The sequence below is a fragment of the Trichoplusia ni genome, chromosome 20 (genome assembly GCF_003590095.1).
Source record: "Trichoplusia ni isolate ovarian cell line Hi5 chromosome 20, tn1, whole genome shotgun sequence".
In the NCBI taxonomy this organism is placed as follows: domain Eukaryota; kingdom Metazoa; phylum Arthropoda; class Insecta; order Lepidoptera; family Noctuidae; genus Trichoplusia; species Trichoplusia ni.
In genome coordinates this window covers 5731700-5750373 of record NC_039497.1, presented here as the reverse complement: position 1 = coordinate 5750373, position 18674 = coordinate 5731700, and the positions used below count along the sequence as shown (strand labels likewise).

The 18674-nt window shown below is 37.2% G+C and overlaps 2 protein-coding genes across 8 annotated transcripts; one reads left to right on the top strand and one right to left on the bottom strand.

The window, feature by feature from the left end:
* Positions 1–24: 24 nt before the first annotated feature.
* LOC113503645 (ubiquitin carboxyl-terminal hydrolase 16) lies at positions 25–12272 on the top strand. 4 transcript variants are annotated; one of them, XM_026885670.1, is made up of 7 exons: positions 27–184; positions 362–1230; positions 7267–7390; positions 7692–7842; positions 8153–8300; positions 8736–8834; positions 9049–12272. In XM_026885670.1, the coding sequence occupies exons 2-7, from the start codon at positions 384–386 to the stop codon at positions 10641–10643; spliced, it is 2964 nt and encodes a 987-aa protein (XP_026741471.1). In that variant the 5' UTR covers positions 27–184; positions 362–383; the 3' UTR covers positions 10644–12272. The 4 variants fall into 4 exon arrangements, with proteins under 4 accessions (XP_026741474.1, XP_026741471.1, XP_026741472.1 ...); XM_026885671.1 differs by having other exon boundaries at positions 27–188; XM_026885672.1 differs by having other exon boundaries at positions 27–192.
* Positions 12273–13455: 1183 nt separating this feature from the next.
* On the bottom strand, positions 13456–18358 carry LOC113503646 (recQ-mediated genome instability protein 1-like). Of its 4 annotated transcripts, none has more exons than XM_026885676.1 (8): positions 18041–18358; positions 17722–17730; positions 17014–17210; positions 16566–16662; positions 16016–16128; positions 15351–15491; positions 14297–15006; positions 13456–13660 (listed from the first exon to the last, which is right to left on the bottom strand). In XM_026885676.1, exons 1-8 carry the CDS (start codon positions 18046–18048, stop codon positions 13523–13525), a joined length of 1413 nt encoding a protein of 470 aa, XP_026741477.1. In that variant the 5' UTR covers positions 18049–18358; the 3' UTR covers positions 13456–13522. The 4 variants fall into 4 exon arrangements, with proteins under 4 accessions (XP_026741477.1, XP_026741475.1, XP_026741476.1 ...); XM_026885674.1 differs by lacking the exon at positions 17722–17730 and adding an exon at positions 17405–17500; XM_026885675.1 differs by lacking the exon at positions 18041–18358 and adding an exon at positions 17405–17500 and having other exon boundaries at positions 17722–17728.
* Between the last annotated feature and the right edge of the window lie 316 nt (positions 18359–18674).

The window sequence follows — 18674 nt, the reverse complement described above, 5'->3', positions numbered from 1 at the left end:
AGTCGATTTTAGAATGACGGTGTGGTTGTGTTACGGTGCCTTTATTTTTTCTTTTGTTATATTGGTAACATTGTTGGGAAAGATGGTTGACGGTGGTACACTTTTCTGACAAAATTTTGGAAAAAATAATCTTTTTGTTATTCTAGAAGTTCTAAACATAGTTTTTTTGCCGTCGTATGTAACTGTAAGTAGGTAATATTTTTATTTATAGCCTATTGGCCTGCTAGTACTTTTCCTGAAAGGCATACGCGATGAATGTGCGTTGTCACGCGTGCAATGGCTATCGACACAGATTTGACATTTTATTCTTTTTGTGTTAGTGCGGTTATTCTTACCACATGTATCTTGTTACGTATTGCAGGCGGTTACATTGAGACGTGACAATGGTTAAGAAAAAGAGACAGAGCGATCCTGGTGAGAACGGCGACGAATCTACTGAATCTTGTGATGAGAACGTGAAGTCCGCATGTCCTCATGTAGCTAAAGCTGTTGATCTCACTCAGCTGAAGAAGGCGCTAAAGACGGGAGGTTTCCTGAAGGAATGCTCTGAATGTAAGAAGTCCTTAAAGAACGAGGTCTCTGACCCCGACTATGAGGAAGATCTTTCGCTATGGATGTGTTTGCGCTGTGGCAGTCAGCTGTGTGGCCGGACACGTAACAAACACGCTCTAAACCACTTCAAGACCCCTCGCTCCGACTGCCATGCACTCACAGCCAACACAACAACTTGGGACATATACTGTTACAACTGTAACAATGAAGTTACAGCTTCAAGTGCTAAAAAACTTCATGAATGTGTTGAGTATCTTAAGAAACAAGCAGTTACGGGTGGGAATGCTAAATCACTCCCAGCTATTGAACTGCCTTATGATGAGGACTCCAAAACTGACTTACCAGCTGTAGAAACTATAATTAAGATAGACCCATTATCAAAAGGGAAAGACAAAGTCATGCACAGTCTACCAAGGGTAAGGGGATTAACAAATCTAGGAAACACTTGCTTCTTTAATTCAGTAATGCAGTGTCTTGTGCAGACACCTTACTTGTTGCAAGTTCTTCAAGAGATGGCCAACCCTGGAGAGAGGTTTATGTTACCCGGTGGCAAATTAAAGCTGAATGGTGATGGTGAGGAGAGCAAGGAGGTTGACTTGCCGCCTATAGCTGGCCAACTGGCTGAGTGGGGCACTCTAACTCGGACATTGGCTGAGACTTTAAGTGAGCTGCAAGCAGGTATGTAGCATTGAATTTGATATATTTTACAAACTTTTAGACTAGAATAAAAAAAGTCCTATCTATTAAATATCTGTTCTGATCTGTTGTTTTCAAAATCTAATCATAATTACCAACAAATTATGATATTTCAGTTTTAATCAGTTCTATCGAGTTTCCAAGATTCTTAATTTATACCTAACCATGACATTGTGATGTCTTTGTTTATCATCAAAGATAAAAATGGTCTTATGATAGAAAACTATAAGATATCACTGGAGAAAAGTCAAATTATACCTACCTTAATTTATAGATAGTTCTAAAAAAGACTATCTTGTGTTTGTTTAAAATTTAATTATTATTTAGAAATATCTAAAGTAACAGCATTCTTAGTTTACTAAAACATTAAAAATGGTTAAATATGTACAGAAATTAGTATAGAATATAAGGCAAGTTAACAAAAAATAAATAAAAAGGATCATTAAGACATTAGCTATACCAGTAATAAAGAAGTTTCGCAATAGCTTCATGAAACAGATTCAAGGTAGCACAAAGGATATAAGAAACAACCATTATCTCCGCAATCATTGCCAAACATTAGTACTTATGTACCAACAATGCTTAATGCAGTCTTTATTTTAAAAAGTGCTTATAACTGAACTTTATAAATAACTAGGTGATTGTTCTGGGTCAAAAGAAATACAAGAATTTGCTGACATTAACATTACTTTTACTAGTAAGAGCAAATAAATGTTTTTAAGGCTTTTTATTATGGATAGAGACAAGTATGCAGAAGAAATATACATTATGTAGATTGAATGCAAAAGCTACTATTTCTAGTACACAAGTATTTGTCCTTGATAAATTATTATGTGTCATACTGAAGTAAAACCCTTTGTTTTCTTTGTTATGGACTTAACAATTAACAAAGACATCTTGATATGAAACAGATTGTGGATTATCATAAAATTGCTTTTATGGAAATATATCAAGGATTTTTATCCAGTTTTGATCAAATTGCACTATTATCTTGGTGTATCTTTGTTTTGTGGAATATTCTATGTTAATATCATTCATGATATGTTTTGTCTAACTTCTAATGCTTTGTGCCTAAACAGCAACTTCAAAAGATGTATGTTTAACATGAATGTTTGCTTATTAAGTTTCCATGAACTATATTTCTTCCCATAGAGCAATTTAAGTTTTGAAGTTTTATGGCATTTTGTGTAACTATGATACACTCAAACCTTCTTCGGAATAGGTCTGTGGAAAGTATAAAGGCTGTTATTGGTCTTCTAAGCAATAGTGTACTTGATGTGCTGTAAAATCAGCATGATTAATTAGACGAGCAAAGACTGTGTCTGTCCTTACTTCCTGTTGATATTATAAATTCATATTGGACTCATTACTTAACCTTTACATGTGTGTGAATGGTAAACCAAAGTAATGATGATGATTTACTCAAAACTATATCTTAAATACAGGAAATGTTTATATTGAGGAGTTTTTTTTTTATTTTATATAATTGACAAATGTTTTAATTTTTTCGAAATCATCATTCCACTGCTTATCCCAATTATTATTTGGGGTCGGCGCAACATGTCTTCTCCTTCCATACCTTTCTATCTGACGTCATCTCACAAGAAACATAATTCGAAATCAGTTGATGAAAACTAAGCTATTGCAGATTAAAAAATATCTGTTACCGAAATTAATTTAAAAATATTTGTATCCGGATCTGAAATTGCGCGCCAAATATTCCTACTCTGTAAGCTAGTTTTGAGCATACTTTTTCCGCAGTCCACTCTATATAGTGTTAATAGATTAGTGTGTACATTTTGGAACCAACCCACATGATAGGTCACCTATATTTAGAAAGCGACCTGATTTCACGCTTTCACTGTCTGGACTTACAGGCTGAACACGTTTTAAATATATTTTTCCACATTTTGTGTCAAATTTAACATGTGATTAATGAGTTATCAAAATATACGAAGATTAAAGATTATTCTTTTTATTTCTCTGATGTGCACTTAATATACGTAGTGGTTAACAGCTCGTCTTAATTAATTAAGTTGATTGGAGTAACGCCAGAATAATGTGTATCTACAATTACTGAAACACATAAATTGTAGATTTTGTTATTAGATGTTGTCGTTTTTCAATTTGAGATGTTTATTTCTATCTCCGAGGCTTTTGCACGCGGTTACTGTATACTTTGGAAATATTATAAGGCAACGTTAATTATCTCCTTTCATAGCATAGTAACATTTATAAAAAAAGCATTAAAACTGTCTAAACTTTTAGCTGTAGTGGACAGTGTATCTAACAAACGGTAACTTTCCGAATAATAATCGAAAATATACTTAAAAAACAGCCCCAACTTTAAAAAGATGCAACTTACAAATAAATTATTATATACAACATTACATAAGTTATTATTATAACATAAGTATTACGCATTCAGATAAGGGACGAACAGTGAAGATAATAATTAAATTATCGTATTGATATAACCACACAGCGAGATCGTCAACCTCGTAGGCGACCGTAGTATTGGTTCGTTTTAAATTGCGCTCAATAGATAATAGGTTTGCCGATAAATGGTCCTAAAGCGCATAATTCCAACTAGTTCGTGTCTAAAGGGTGTTCAGTACTAGATATATTATAAGTTATTATAAATCTTTTATTCTCAAGGCCACGCAATTGATATTATAATAAGCGGTTTACGATGTATAAATACTGCATCGTTGCTTATAAATCAATAGTAAAAGAAATTCTACTTCAATTATAAATGCAAAAGATTGAATGAATGTATAACTTTGTACACGGATAGCTTATAAAGTGAATTAACGCATAGGATAGTTTTTATTCCGATTTTATGATCCTTGTAGGTACGTTTTCGATTTTTAGCGGGTTGGACCGCGGGCAATAGCTAGTTTTATATAAAAAAATGTTTAATACTAAACTAGTTGAGTCACTAATGCGGCTATCGATTGCGAGGCGAAAGACAAATAGCACGTAGAGTCAGATCTGTTTGCGTATATCTTATTTTGTTTGTGTTACTAGTAAGATAGGTTTGTAGAGGTGTAATAGCCAGTCGTTCCATGTAAAGTATACTATTCGGTTGAAGATAGATGGACCTCTTGCCTATTCCTATATAAAAAAAAATGGTGAGATAGATTGATTGACATGTTTCTATTTACAGGATATATGTACATAACCTTGAGCATATCCAAGTACTATTGTCATATAACGGTTCTTTTAATACTCGTAACGTATTTTCGTACCAAGCAGTCCGTTTTCACTCTAATAAACATTTATATTATTCAGGGCACTGTTAAATTTAAATATTTTGTTTACTTATTATGCAATCCTACGCCTTTAAAATGTAGCCGATGTTGTTTAAGTATTCTACTGCCTACTGGACACGTTGGTAGAGATTGAATTAGTTTGCTGTTGCTGTGGTATTCAAACGAAAAATATTCTAAACACTTAAAATTCATTATTTGAAATTTTAATTTGCAAGCTTTGGGCCTAAGTAACGTGATATATATTCTTATACTTTATCACCTGTATCCACGTTCTAGGGATCAAAAAGTTTTGTTTGGAAGACCTTGCTTTGACATTATCAAAAATTGGTCATTAAAAGTTGTGATTGTTGATAAGAGCGTAAACTATATTGACTTTTTCTTGACCTCTAGTAAATAGCTAATATTAAGCCTGAAACAAATTCATGACCTATTCAATTCCGAATAGTAAATATAAATGTACATACAGGGTGTAAGGAACACCGTACCACCAAAGTCGCATAATGACTTTAAAATAACGTGTTAATTAATATTAAAGAAGTCGCTACCGTCGGAGATTGATATTTATAGATTTAGTCATTTTTGAGCACGCAATGAATTGGTTACCGCGCGATCCTTACGCTCAGCGTACGTACTTACACGAACTGTAATGTGGTAGGAGGGCGACACTCGGCGACACGATCGAAACATTCGAAACGCGCGCGCATTTTATAAAAATGTTGTGATGTAACGAAAAACAATCACAAAAAAAATACCAATCAATTTACACTATTCTGACTTCAATCTGTGTCTTGTGTATTATTAAATCAAACCTACTCTTACCTTAATCTCGCTCACTTCTAACCAGATAAGGTTCGAAATGTCCGCCATCTACGTGCACACAAATTTTGGCGCGGCGAAAAATCTGCTGCTGAACCCAGGGCAAAAAGTACCGCGTCCAGTAAATGTTCATCGCGAGACTTGCATTGCCACGTGCTTCGCCATAACACATTAGCATGTTGCCATTCTCCCGGGCGGTAAAATAACCTATCGAGCTACTAGGATCGTAATTTAAATAATACACACACAACACACGCACTTATATCACTTAACACAATAAAATTGTCTGCCTACACGATAATTAGTCCGCGAATTACCCGATTGCACATGCACATTCGATTAGCGTAAGGAACAAACTGAGTAAAAATAGGTACTATTTTGAAAAAAGCCGAACTTTCGGTTTTACCTTTGAGTAGTGTTGGACCTAGGTACCTATGATTCTTTATCGATAAATTACATGAGGTCGAAGTGAATATCGTAAAATTATTCTTGACAATAAAGTACTTAACTTAAACCTTTAAAATTGATTAATCACAAAATGTACTTTTGTGTAAGAACATAATTGTTTTATGTGACTGGAATAATTATTCAGCAGTTCGTAGGAAAAAAAATGATAAAAATTTTTAGGCAGGAATTTCATTAGTAGATGATGGATATTAGTAACAAAACAGAGTTTAATTTTAGAAAAAATAAATAATTGTTTATAACAACATGTTTTAGAACTACAGAATTCTAAACAATAACAAACTGTTAATAATAAAAGGTTTTAATAAATTTCGTAGTACGATAAGTTGATAAACGCTGAGAAAGTGATTTTTTATTTTATAACATGGAACCCGTGTAACAAAAATCGATGTACTATTTTATCCAGTGTCACAGGTACGTCACTCGCCGATACCGCTGTAGGTGTTTGTCGGCGCGCTGGCGGTGTCGTCAAAGGCGGCTAGCGGTGCCTACAAAGCGCGCGGCTTTTTTTAAAGGAATAGTAGGCAGGATTACGAATAATGAGTGCGAGTGCGCGCGCAATAGTTGCGCTATCTCTTACGGTTGACGCTCATGTATTGGTTCGGTTTTGACGTCACTTTCGGTTAGATTTGCGAGAGAGCGATGACCGACGAGTACCTTTACGAATCAGCTGATCGGGAGCAGTTTTTAGTGTTTCATTTACATTGCCTTTTTTCGTGAAAACGGCTTAATAATTACTTTCGTTATGAAAATATTATTGAAATACGTAGGAAAAATGATTTTATGACACATAAAATTAAAAAAACGCGAAAAAAAAATGCAATTTTCATGAAAAGACCGATGAAAAATTCCAACGCAGGGGGGTCTGGAATCATGTCTAGAACTCAGGTCCCACGGAAAAGTCACGGTGTTCCTTACACCCTGTATAGTTCAAGTAAAGTAGTGCCACTATTAGCGCCTATAAACAAGTTACATTACCATACACTTTAAAGGTTGAATATGTACTCCAAACAAAGTTCTATGACCATTTACACTACATTTACGCTGTAGTATACTTTGCGTAAGCCTCGTTTATACAGCGTAACCCTGAGCAATGCGTTTTCCTTGCCGATTGCATAAATACTATATAATCGTACCAACGTAATCGTGCCCTTGTCCTGAACGAGTTTTTACTAATACGGGCATTTAGAGTCCTTGTTGTTTTGCATGAATTTATATGTTTAATAAATATTATAGTTTTATTTTTCTCCATATTTTTGTAATTCAAATTATTTGATGTGTGATTTTAATGTGACATTTATATGCTGGTATTATTAAAAATGTCGTACGGCGGTTTCGGCGGATAATGATTTATCATGAACTATTGATCCATAAATATCTAATACACAGATTTAATCTACTACTATTAGACAAATTACTATTACTCATCATAAATAATAATATTCCCATTAATTAATTCCAGGTGAAGGTGGAGTGTATACGCCGAGGAAGTTGCTTTCGGCGTTAGTGAACAAACTGCCGCAGTTCGGCGGAGGCGATCAGCACGATGCGCACGAACTGCTCAGGCATCTACTGGAGGCTGTGAGGTATGATCTTATGAAATAATTACATTTACCGAGGACCCGTTGGGAGAAAACTTAGTAAAGCATCGCCGGACTGGTGCTGTGAGCTAGTAGCCGTAGCAGGTTTGAATCCTGTTTTAAGTTTTCCTTTGCAATTATCCGCGTGCCATCCCCTTATACATAGTAAATAAATAAAATAGAATATAAACAGATTTTGGAAATTTGATTTTATTGTTTTATCTTCCAATAGAGGTATACACCTATGGTGTGCCTCAATTATTCGTTTTGTATTTGTGTGTATTAATAGAGTGAATCTGGTTTTCAGGTCAGAGGACCTGCGGCGTTACCAACTGGTGATCCTGAACAGCCTCGGCATGAGCTCCAAGGTCGAACCTTCGAAGGTCGACGGGGAGGTCAAGCAGAAGGTCAAGTTCTATGGACAGCAGGCCTCTGATACTATGCTGAGACCAGAACAGGTAAATTGTATTCTGTTTAATGTGTTTCTGCATAACATATGAGATTCTAAAGTTTTTGAGAGCTGAGGAAAAAACAAAGAATTGGTAAAAGCAATAATTCTAAATTAATTCCATAGGGCACCATTATTTTTCTGATGATGGAAAGATGCAAAGGAACTGTTTCACGCACTCTTGCGTTTTGGTGCTACTTACTGGACGATATTAAAAAGTATTTAAAGGGAATGGCCCTTAAAATAATTAGAATAGTTCATTTGTACAACAACTGCGCACATTATGATACGTCTTTACTAACCTCCACTTCTCATTCCAGGTGTTCCGCGGCTTCTTAGTGTCCACCTTGGAATGCCAGGAGTGCCTGCACCAGTCTGACCGCGCGGAGTACTTCCTGGACCTGTCGCTCCCGGTGGCCGCCAGCCGCCCGCAGCCGCCCGCCGTGGTCCGCAGGAAAACGCCCAACGGTACGTTCATTGCCGCATCTAGATCCGGACAAAAAACCTCCCGTTAAAAACGGTAGTGTATTGTTTTATATCCAGGATGTGTCAAATGTTGTGGTGGATATTTTTTTTCGTGTGTAGTTAAGAATTAGAGCCTTATGTGGTTGTGTGTTGTGTTTTATTAGGAAAAATCCTTTCTTTAAAAAGCGTGATTACCAGTTTTGCTTCTTCGTGTTTGTGTTGCATAAAAGTTGGCTTTTGATGTTTATCAGTGTGGTGTGAAACCAAGTGTCCAACACATCCAAAATGCCTACCCTAGGAAATGTTTTCTTTTTCTGTTCTACCCTCCCTTTGCCCAAAAATCTGTCGTGTACTCTTGAAAAACCGCATGCTTTGCTTAACTGTAACGCCTACTGTGTAGTAACTAAGGCATGTAATGACAAGAGAACATATTTTCAGAAGAGAATATGTACAATACGCAAGAGGAGAACAAACCTTCCAAACATCAGTTGAAGAAGGAGCGGATAGCAGCTCGCAAGGCTGCCAGAAAAAATAAAGGTGGTACTAACACACTTTATTTCTGTCATTAAGCCATATTTACATCACGATAGATAATCGAGGTTATTAGTCGCAATACTACCGTATGTTACCGTGACACGCGACATCACATATAATTAGCCATAATTGTGTAACACACAAGCTCGCTACATAACTCTCACTATCATTAATATGCTTTATCAACACAAATATTAATAATAAAACATCTTTACAGGTAATTCGACGTCGAAAGACGAGCCTTCCGGCGACGCGAACGGCACGAAGACAGACGGAAAGTCGTCGTCGGAGCAGTCGGACGCGGACGTGGAGGACAACCTGGAGGAACTGCCGCGCCAGCCCGACACGCACACCGTGTCCGTGGGCACGCAGGCCATCGCGCACACCGCCGCCAACTTCGCGGCCTACCACATGGAGTCCGGCTACAACTCCGAGAAGGTCATCAGCTCCGACTCCATCCGCACCAGCCCCGTGGACCTGGACAAGGAGAAGGCCGACAACACGCCCGAGCACACCGACAAGGACAAGGTCGAGTTCGCGGACAGCTCCACCTCCACCACCGCGATACCGCTGGAGTATAAACCCCTCATATCGCTAGAGAACCTGTCCAACCCCGACTCGGGAGTGGCGAGCCCAGAGGCTACTAAACACAATTCGACTGAAACCGTCGACAATGTCGATTCTCCCACTAACGGCAAGGAACTGGGCAGTCATAGCTCCCTTTCAAGCGAAATTAACCTGGACCTGTCGAGTCCGCAACACAATAAAATGTCTCCCGTCAAAACGGAGTTTGAAAGACCAGTGTCAAGAATATCTTTTGTACCGGAATACACTAATGAAGTCGTCTCACGGGGCATCAGCGTTCAGGGATGTCGAAGTCTGCTCGAACACAGTGGTGAGAGCAGTTATGAGTCCTTACCGGAGAGTAAGACTTTGAACGATTTGAATAATCATTTGGATAAGCTTAATCTGTATATGGATGATTCCAAGACTAAGAAGCCAGCGTTGCCTTCCCCCGTGACTGTGGAAGCTCCTGTAGACCCCCCGCCGCCCGCGCCTAAACCTAAAGTTAATAACATAGAGGCTGAGAAGAGCCAGCGAGACTTCATGCCCTACTCGCGGCAGAGTCCGCTCTCCCCTCGCTACGTCTGCGATGAGGACGAGTGTAGTATCCAGTCGTGTCTCAGCCAGTTCACCGCCCTAGAACTGCTCACGGGAAACAATAAAGTAGGTTGTGAAACGTGCACGGAAAGAATTAACGGTAAAGACGGCAAGACCGTGTACACGAACGCCACGAAGCGGTTCCTGGTGTCGAGTCCGCCGGCCATCCTGATCCTGCACCTGAAGCGGTTCCAGATCGGGCCGCGCTGCATGTTCCGCAAGATGTCGAAGCACGTGGACTTCCCCACGGTGCTGGACCTGGCGCCCTTCTGCGCCATGGACAAGGTGCGCAAGCTGGGCAACGTGGGCGGCGCGCAGACGGCGCTGCTGTACTCGCTGTACGGCGTGGTGGAGCACTCGGGCGGCATGCACGGCGGGCACTACGTGGCCTACGTCAAGGTGCGCGCCGGCGTGCGGCCGGGCGAGCCGCGCTGGTGGTTCGTGCCGCCCGCCGGCGCGCCGCCCGCCGCGGGCGACGCCGCCTCCGACTCCGAGCTGTCGGGCTACGAGTCGGGCGAGGGCCCGCCGCCGCCCGCGCCGCCGCCGCCCGGCCGCTGGTACTACGTGTCCGACAGCATGGTGTCCGAGGTCAGCGAGGAGAAGGTGCTGCGCGCGCAGGCCTACCTGCTGTTCTACGAGCGCATCCTGTGAGCTGCGAACTGAATACTTTACTTTGTTAATGAATTGTTTATGTATGATATTGTCTCGTCTCTTGTCGCTGGTTGTGAGACGCCTCCGCGCGGTCTGCCGCCACGGTTGTTTAGTTTACGCATTGTCACAGTATAATCTTGTTACCATGGGTGCTAAACATATAACCCGACCTAGATGTAAGATAATAGCGGAACATTGTTTTACAACCAGCGGTATCTCGACACATCCTAAGCTTGTTATAACGAACCAATAGTTTTATATGACGAACTTGAGAATACACGTTACTGTCCACAGCCTAATCTGTGCTCTCATTAAATTATGATTTTAATAGCATTTGATTTTTTAAACTATAGCTATAGTATAAATCGTCACTTGTCCTAACGATGCGATGTATTCGAATCGATTTTGTGGCGTATTTTTCACATAAAATATAGATCATAATCACCGCGAAAGATTACTTCGTAAATGTAACGGAATTGACAGTGCATGCGATACAAGGGCACTTTACATTATACGTCACAGTGGTGCATAGTTTCTAATATGTCAATGTAATTGATAATTATGTTACGTTGATAAAAAACGAATATTTAAATTCATCTCATTAAGATTAAATGTTTCACCCGAATGTACGTAACTCGACGATTGTTTTAATGTATTTATTGTTTCTGATTTACGCGAATATCACTTACTGAAATGAGACTATTCCGATACTATCACGGTTTATTATTTTATGTTCCGGAACTTCGAACCTATTACTTAATAAACTATCATTCTTTATTATTTATTATTCGATCTACGCATCAAAAGTTCTTGGGTTTGTCTGACTGGCAAAATAAAAACCGGGGTAGAATAATTTTCATTTAACTATTTATTTCGAGTTCTTTATTTCGTATTTGCCGATGTCGGGGGTACCACGCGCGAGTCATAGTGTCTTGCGACTACTGAGGGTAGGTCAAAATACCCGCCCTTACCTCGTCTCACTCCCAAAGGGAATGTCTTCCAACTAGGTGTCAAATGTACACACACAACATTAATATCGGCTAGCAAATGTTTTAACCGCATTCGATAATCGCTTTTAACGAATTAGATAAGTTATTTATTAAACAATGTGAATTTTGGACTCCATCATCCTAGTTTTAAAGTGTTTCTTTTTTAATAAATTCAACAACAATATGTATGGATAATCTCATAAGATGTATATTTTAACTTTTATCCTTGCGATTATATTTAATGTTATCCAAATAATCTTTTAATTCATGAAATGTACTGAATGGGGTGATTGGTGATTCTTTTATCGAGTTTATGAATAATTGGCTGAAAATAGTGACTAGTTATAGTATATGCGCACCCTAGTCGGTACATTTGTATATAATGGGATATAACAATATGCAATTCTAGATCTCTGTGTGATCTCGCGTTTGTTGGATCATTCTAACCTCGATTTATACCACTTACGGTGCCATTTTTACATAAAAATGGGATCAAATCCAACGCGGACGCGCCCCTATACATTATTGTTCAGAAATACAATTATCACTATTTGTTATGTTAACGACACTTATTTTAAAGTGTTCATGAAAATTTCAACAAAATGAGTTCAATCATTTGATTAAATTTGGGAGTAAGCAAGTGTTATTTTATTCATATCATCCTGTCATTATGTAGTAGGTTGTACATACACTTTTTATAAAGGTTAGGCTACCTTCACGGTAACAGCCGGGTCTAATGCCTGGGTCCGTATGTCTATTTAATTTTTATCGCATATTAAGTTTTAATACAAGCATTATGTAACATTGAGTGCTCAATTTAGTTGTTGCTTTTATCGTGTGCAACTAATTATGTTTTAAGAACTTGTTACACGTTTCATTGGCGTTTGAGAATAAAATACTGGGAACTTTTTGTATTCCATCCTATCATTGACAATTTTGGTTTTCAAAATCGATTTATTTATCGAGTGATGTTTCAATGAATTTACAGTTTTTGCTTGTGATCTTTAGTCAATCAGTGAAGCAATGCTCAGATAGGTACTCTCTCATTTAGTGAGCAATGTTGCTATAGCAAAATCGATGTTGCCATCTCGAATCAGCAATTGATGTAATTAGTAACACATTTTTAATAATGTTTAATTCTAATCAATGGGCGACTTGCAATATCAAACATTCTAATGCCATAGTTCAATTTATATATTTATTAAAATATTTGCATTTGTTATATTTATTGTACTATAAAGTAATTTCTTCTCGAACGCTAAGTGCTGTGTTAAAGTTACACGTTACAATAGACGATTTTTATGATTGCATTTGACATTATGTTAGTCGTATACCGTTAGTTAGCTTGTGTTAATTATTTGATATTTTTTGTATATTATTAATTTCACATAATTGAGTTACGAAAGTGTATTAAAATATAGTTGTAAAATGTCTTTATTGGGTTTTTATTGGTATCGATCCTTACAGGGTACCCGTAGGTCGCAGATTCGATCCTGGATTCAGTTCTTGTTTGAAAACTGTGTTTTATGCTAATGCCTTGAATTCTTGTGGTTCAAATCTCAAAGATTATATTACTCTTACTTCGGAAGTCGTTTTTAATATGAAAGAAAAACAATCCATTTAGAAATAAAGATAATCTTCTTAGCGACTGTAGGAGAAATAAAAATACAGCCTTTTATCGAGCGGCTCGGCCAAATAAAGTCTCTCAGTCGCCTGAGCGTACTCAAGTGGATACAGGTTTAAGTAAATTAAGTCTGATGCTTCACAACCCTTGTAGAAACTTTTGCCTCAGCACAAAGAGTCTAATAAGATAAAACTCAAAGTATTAAAAAAAACATTTAATTTAAAATATTTTACTTACAGACTAAATTCTTTAAGAATAACATTTGATCATAAAGCTCTTCTGTTTAACTGTTCGATGTGTGATGCATCGAACGGAATGAGATTTGTTATTTTGGGAACTTCGAGTATTGTCAATTCTATAATGCAGTATAGTACTTGAAGACTGTCCTTTGCTTTTTGGAGAGCCTGAAATAAAAAAGTATATTAGATAAGTCACATTTGTCTATATACCTATCTATTAGGTAGCTGGTTTTCGTGTTCATTTCGTCACATGATCATTTTACACAATATTTTACGAGGTCATAAAGATTTGTGTATGAAGGATTACAATGCATTGCCATACACCGACACAAAAACGCGGATGAAGTAACACGGCGGTTCAGGTTTAGTCAGTAAAAGTCTGACACTACCCATTTCCTCCCCCGAGGGAGTGGGTGTCCATGAGGAAGGAGGAAAAGATCAGAAGGCCATAAAGATTTATCCAAGTTTAAGTTCTCATGACAAACATTTTTTTACAAAAGAAGTCGTTAATAACGATTAGGACTACGCTGCGCCGCTTTGGAAATAGAATGAACTGCTAGTCACGGCGTTTCAGTCATGAACTAAATCATGAATTAGAAGATTAAAATCAAAGTATCGTCCAACTTTAGGGTCCCGAAACATTTTCCATGTTTACTATTTATCTACATTAAAAAAAAAACTTCTGGCTTTCTCTTAGTGTTTATCATAATTTTAATACTTACACGAAAAACGTCATTTAAAGGTCTTTGCCAAATACTACTTGCATTCATCTAATATCTATACCAACAGCAAAACACTTACAGATATAGCTTTCAACTTCAACTCCGGTTTCTCAGCCATCATCTTCTTCAGAGCATTCATTTCTCGAGGAGTATAACCAACCAATTTCGATAGGACATCACTTGTAAACTCTACATCGAGATTCCCAGTACCATCCACAATAGTACACTTCAGACTCCAACTGTCCTTGCCAACAGACAGTTTCGATAGTAACGTCATCACTTGCCCCTTAACCTTGAACACTTTACCAGCTTTCTGTGACTCACTCATTTCTTTTATCTGCTTTATATACACAAACGGAGCCGCAGATATTGTAGCTGGACCTATATTTGTTTGAGCATAAGATTGAAAATCGTTTGCATCTATTTGTGCTTCAATTTCCCTGAGGTATTCTTCGTCTTCCAATGAAATATCGTGTTCATCAGGATAGTCGTCTGGCTGGTTGACTGTTTCAGTTTTTATTTTCTTTTCTGGGTTTGTAGTACCTGTATTTGATGGTCTTTTGCCTGGTATGTCGGCTATTTGTGCTTCTAGAGCCGCTAGTTGGTCTACATCAATGTCGTCATCAAAGTTGGACGATTGATAGTTGGTTGGCGGATGTTCGTCAAATGTTTGTGGTGGATTGAAGGGGACTTGTTCATGTGATGGTGGGTTGTGGGCGGGCGGCATTTGCTCATGTGGGGTTGGTATATCTGTATTCCTTGTTGTATTTAGTGTTGAGATTGCAGCGTCTGTAATTGAAACGGATTCATATGTTTATTTTATTACTATAATTTACACGAAAAATATGTCATAAATATTAAGTAAACAAACAACATATCAGTAGCATGAGTTTTTATCGGTATTTGTTTCATTTTCTAAGTCTCTACTTATTTTTCGTTTGCAGTTATCTGGTTCCCTTACCCTCTTGTATTAAGACATACCTCTACTTTTCCTTTTGGACCCAGACCATAGAAAAAGGAGAAACCTTTTGCTATCCCGTGTGAAAGGAGTCCATAACTATTTCTACCAGATCTTAAAAAAATATGTCTTTATTTTCCAAGTCATAATGATTGTGTTATATCTTCAAACTTACCCTGAGAGATAGCCAGTCCTAACTTAGCTGCCAGCTGTCCGGCCAGTGAGTTGGTATGGGCTATCTCTTGCACTTCTCCTCCCAATAGATCTATTTTATCTTCCGTTAAAAGCAGCACGCCTCTTCGACATTCAATAGGGCCTGTAATAAACGAAATTTTATTATACTCTTTATTTTTACTGGTTCAAGATTCAAAATACTTTGAGATTTTAATATCTTTGTTTAAATTAAAGTGCTTTTCTGAGATAAGTTGGAAGATTTTTTGGTCTTTATTTAAGGACTTTTAAGTTGGAAGTTTAAATAGCTTTAATTGATACATTTTAGTGAACATATGTTTTTTAGAACTTATACAATATATGTTTAGGTGGTTAACGAAAGGGAAACAATCTTAGTGTGCCTTTTTATACAAACACATATTAAATAAATAAACAACTGATATATTTCAGTTGTAGATTTCATTCAGTAATTTTTATTGTTGTTTTACGTTTGTTTTTAGTTGAGTTTTATTTTTAATTGAGTTTCTAGACAGTAAGACACACCAAGATTGTTTACCAAAATTGAGTATAGTTTGTATTATACAAAATTGCACTTGTATTGAGCTACCTATATCATAAAAAGAATACACATCCAAATGGATTTTTTTGTGTTAAAATACATAGACATACCTTTTATTAGTACTTTTAATCCTGGCGTGATATCACAGGTCAAGTTCCTCATGGGTTTGTACTCAATAGCAGAGATCTCTTGAACACCATCAGTCAGATACAACTTCATCATTCTGGAAATTATAGTAACTTATAAACATATGGGATAATTTTACTAAGTTTTTATTAATAATCTAATTGGTATAAGCTAGTACCTATAGTCTAAGAAATTGACAGACTTAGGATTGTCTATTGGTGAGTGAGGAAACAGAGATTTCTTTTTTAAGTCTCTGCTAAAATATCTTTGTTTGGTTTTACAAACATTTAAGTCATAACATCCATGCTTGACCTGCGGCTCAGTGAACTGTACCAGTCTGCTATTCATGCAGTCAAAACAATGCCCATGCTGCTGGTGGATTTTAGCAAAGCAAAATTAAATAAAAAGTACCATACTAGTTTAGATTCAATCAGCAGAGAATTATAGAAGGGAAGGGAGCCTAGGAAAAAAAGGAAATATCCAGACAACCCTAGACTGACATTGTCATCAATATATAAGTGTAAGACCCCAGACCTACGGCTAGATATCTTGTCCTCATAGTTAGTTGTTGCCTCCACATTCTCCAGGTTCACTTTCAGTAACTTCTGGTACTGCTGATAGGCTGGAGTCCCTGAAAATAGACAAATGTCACATGAAACAGGTAAACACCATCAAGGTATCAAATACAGATCAACTAAGTATTGTGTCTGTAGTTACTGATCCAATAAGTTCTCCGAGCAAGTACATACATTCATAATTTTTAGTTTTTTTGGTTCTGCCATTTATTTTAAGATAAAGACTTGTATATATTCTTTAATTATTAATTATTATTCACTAACAATGGAGAATGTATGGAGAGGCCTATGTCCAGCAGTGGACAATTATAGGCTGAGATGATGATGATGATGATGATTCACTAACATTTAACAATATAGCCAAATTGTTTACACTAGAACACCTTATGGAAACTAGAACTATTTACCTATATCTATAGCGGAATTGATTTGCAGAGCAAACTTTCCTTGCAGGATAGTCCGTGGTTGATTTTTCAGGTTGGCAGGCAAGGACCCAGGGGATATATCCTTCAAGTCATTCAGCATCCACTGCTCTTTAGCAAGGTTCTGTATTTCACTCTCACTATAGTTACTTTCTGTGTCTCCAGAAAAATAATCTAGAAGACTGAATTTTTAAATAGATTAAGATCACTGAACAATCTTTTGGGTAGCTAAGTAACTCCCAAAATATAGTTTTAATACTTTTTTGATTTGATAAAATGAAATTGACGATAAAAGCACTGTTATTTTTGTTCAACAAAATCTGTTTGTTGAGTTGTATGAAGGCACACCTAAATAAATAAAAATTCAATAACATACCCAGACAACCAGTCATCAACAGCATACATGTGATGTGCTGCTAAATAGTCCTTTACTGAATTCATAATGGGTGTTATCATGCTGAGCTGCTGCACCCTTAAATTTATAACTCGACATAGCAAACCACTGCTGCGAGAATTACTATTTGCGTTTTCCCTCTATTTACATTTACCACCCACAATAAATTGACATTGACAGGTTCAAATTCAAGTTGTCATTCTAGCCAATTATCAAACTTGGGATTTTAATTTTATCTTCCAAAAACAATTTCAAATTAAAGTGCAGAAATTAAAAAAAAAAGTATGTAATGTACCTACCGATAAAACCTACTGGGTATTCTTTAGTAATCGGCTGCATTCATAGGAGTGTGGGGATGGGGGGAGGGGGGAGGGATGGTGCCCAGGATATACCCCCTAAAGGGAAAAGATGCGGAAACGTATATTTTTTGAGATTTTTTGAAATTTAGTTTTGAGGTTAGGAGTGTCAAAACGGTGTTATCGGCTCGGTCGACGGAGCCCCGCTTCGCGGGGCTCCTACTTCTGGGTGGTTTAAAAATAAATAACCACGAAGTGGTTGGCGGGGTCTATTCGCTCGCTTCGCTCGCTCAACGACCCCGCCAACCACTTCTAACCTAACCTGTCCATGTCGGGGTGCTCCGAGTCGGGGTGTTAACTATGATGATGGTTCTAGATTTAGTTTTATACATTTCAACATTTTACATAAATTTCGATTTATATGATAATCATCATAACAATTTAGAAAAATCACAATACGAAAACACGGAACATAAACAATCGCGAACGAAAAGCGAATGAACTAAATGAACTATTGGAATGTAATTACACTCTTTGACAGTTGAGTGACACTTCAATATGACGGTTAGAGTGAGAAAACACTAGTTTTTGCCATACATTATAAAATTTTCTGTTTCATTTTTGAGAATTAACCTCAAAACTTTAAATTAAGATTTCTCAAAAACTACACATTTCCGCACAAAAACACTTTATATTATAACTCGGGGCATCATTGCCGATCTATTAAAACCAAAAACACCCAGTAATTCGTGCAGCCCGTTTCTAAAGTCAACCCAACCTACTGAGTAAATATATAAAAAAAAAGGTTAGTCCTTGTCCTCGTTATATCCTGATTATTTTAATTAAACTCTTGCCCTACAAATAAAATAACTACCAAATTAATTTTCAACCTACCATGTTTGTAGGTTAATACTTTGTGGGTTTAGGTGGATTGTGGACTTTGTAGATTAAAATCT

What these genes read in the sequence shown, in the direction of transcription:
- LOC113503645 (XM_026885670.1), top strand. Translation starts at nt 384, where the DNA reads ATGGTTAAGAAAAAGAGACAGAGCGATCCTGGTGAGAACGGCGACGAA. An exon ending in CATCTACTGGAGGCTGTGAG is followed by an intron (nt 7,391 to 7,691) that starts GTATGATCTTAT and finishes TCTGGTTTTCAG; the next exon opens with GTCAGAGGACCTGCGGCGTT. An exon ending in CTATGCTGAGACCAGAACAG is followed by an intron (nt 7,843 to 8,152) that starts GTAAATTGTATT and finishes TTCTCATTCCAG; the next exon opens with GTGTTCCGCGGCTTCTTAGT.
- LOC113503646 (XM_026885674.1), bottom strand. An exon ending in CAATTCCGCTATAGATATAG is followed by an intron (nt 16,663 to 17,013) that starts GTAAATAGTTCT and finishes GTCTATTTTCAG; the next exon opens with GGACTCCAGCCTATCAGCAG. An exon ending in ATTAAAAGTACTAATAAAAG is followed by an intron (nt 15,492 to 16,015) that starts GTATGTCTATGT and finishes CGTTTATTACAG; the next exon opens with GCCCTATTGAATGTCGAAGA.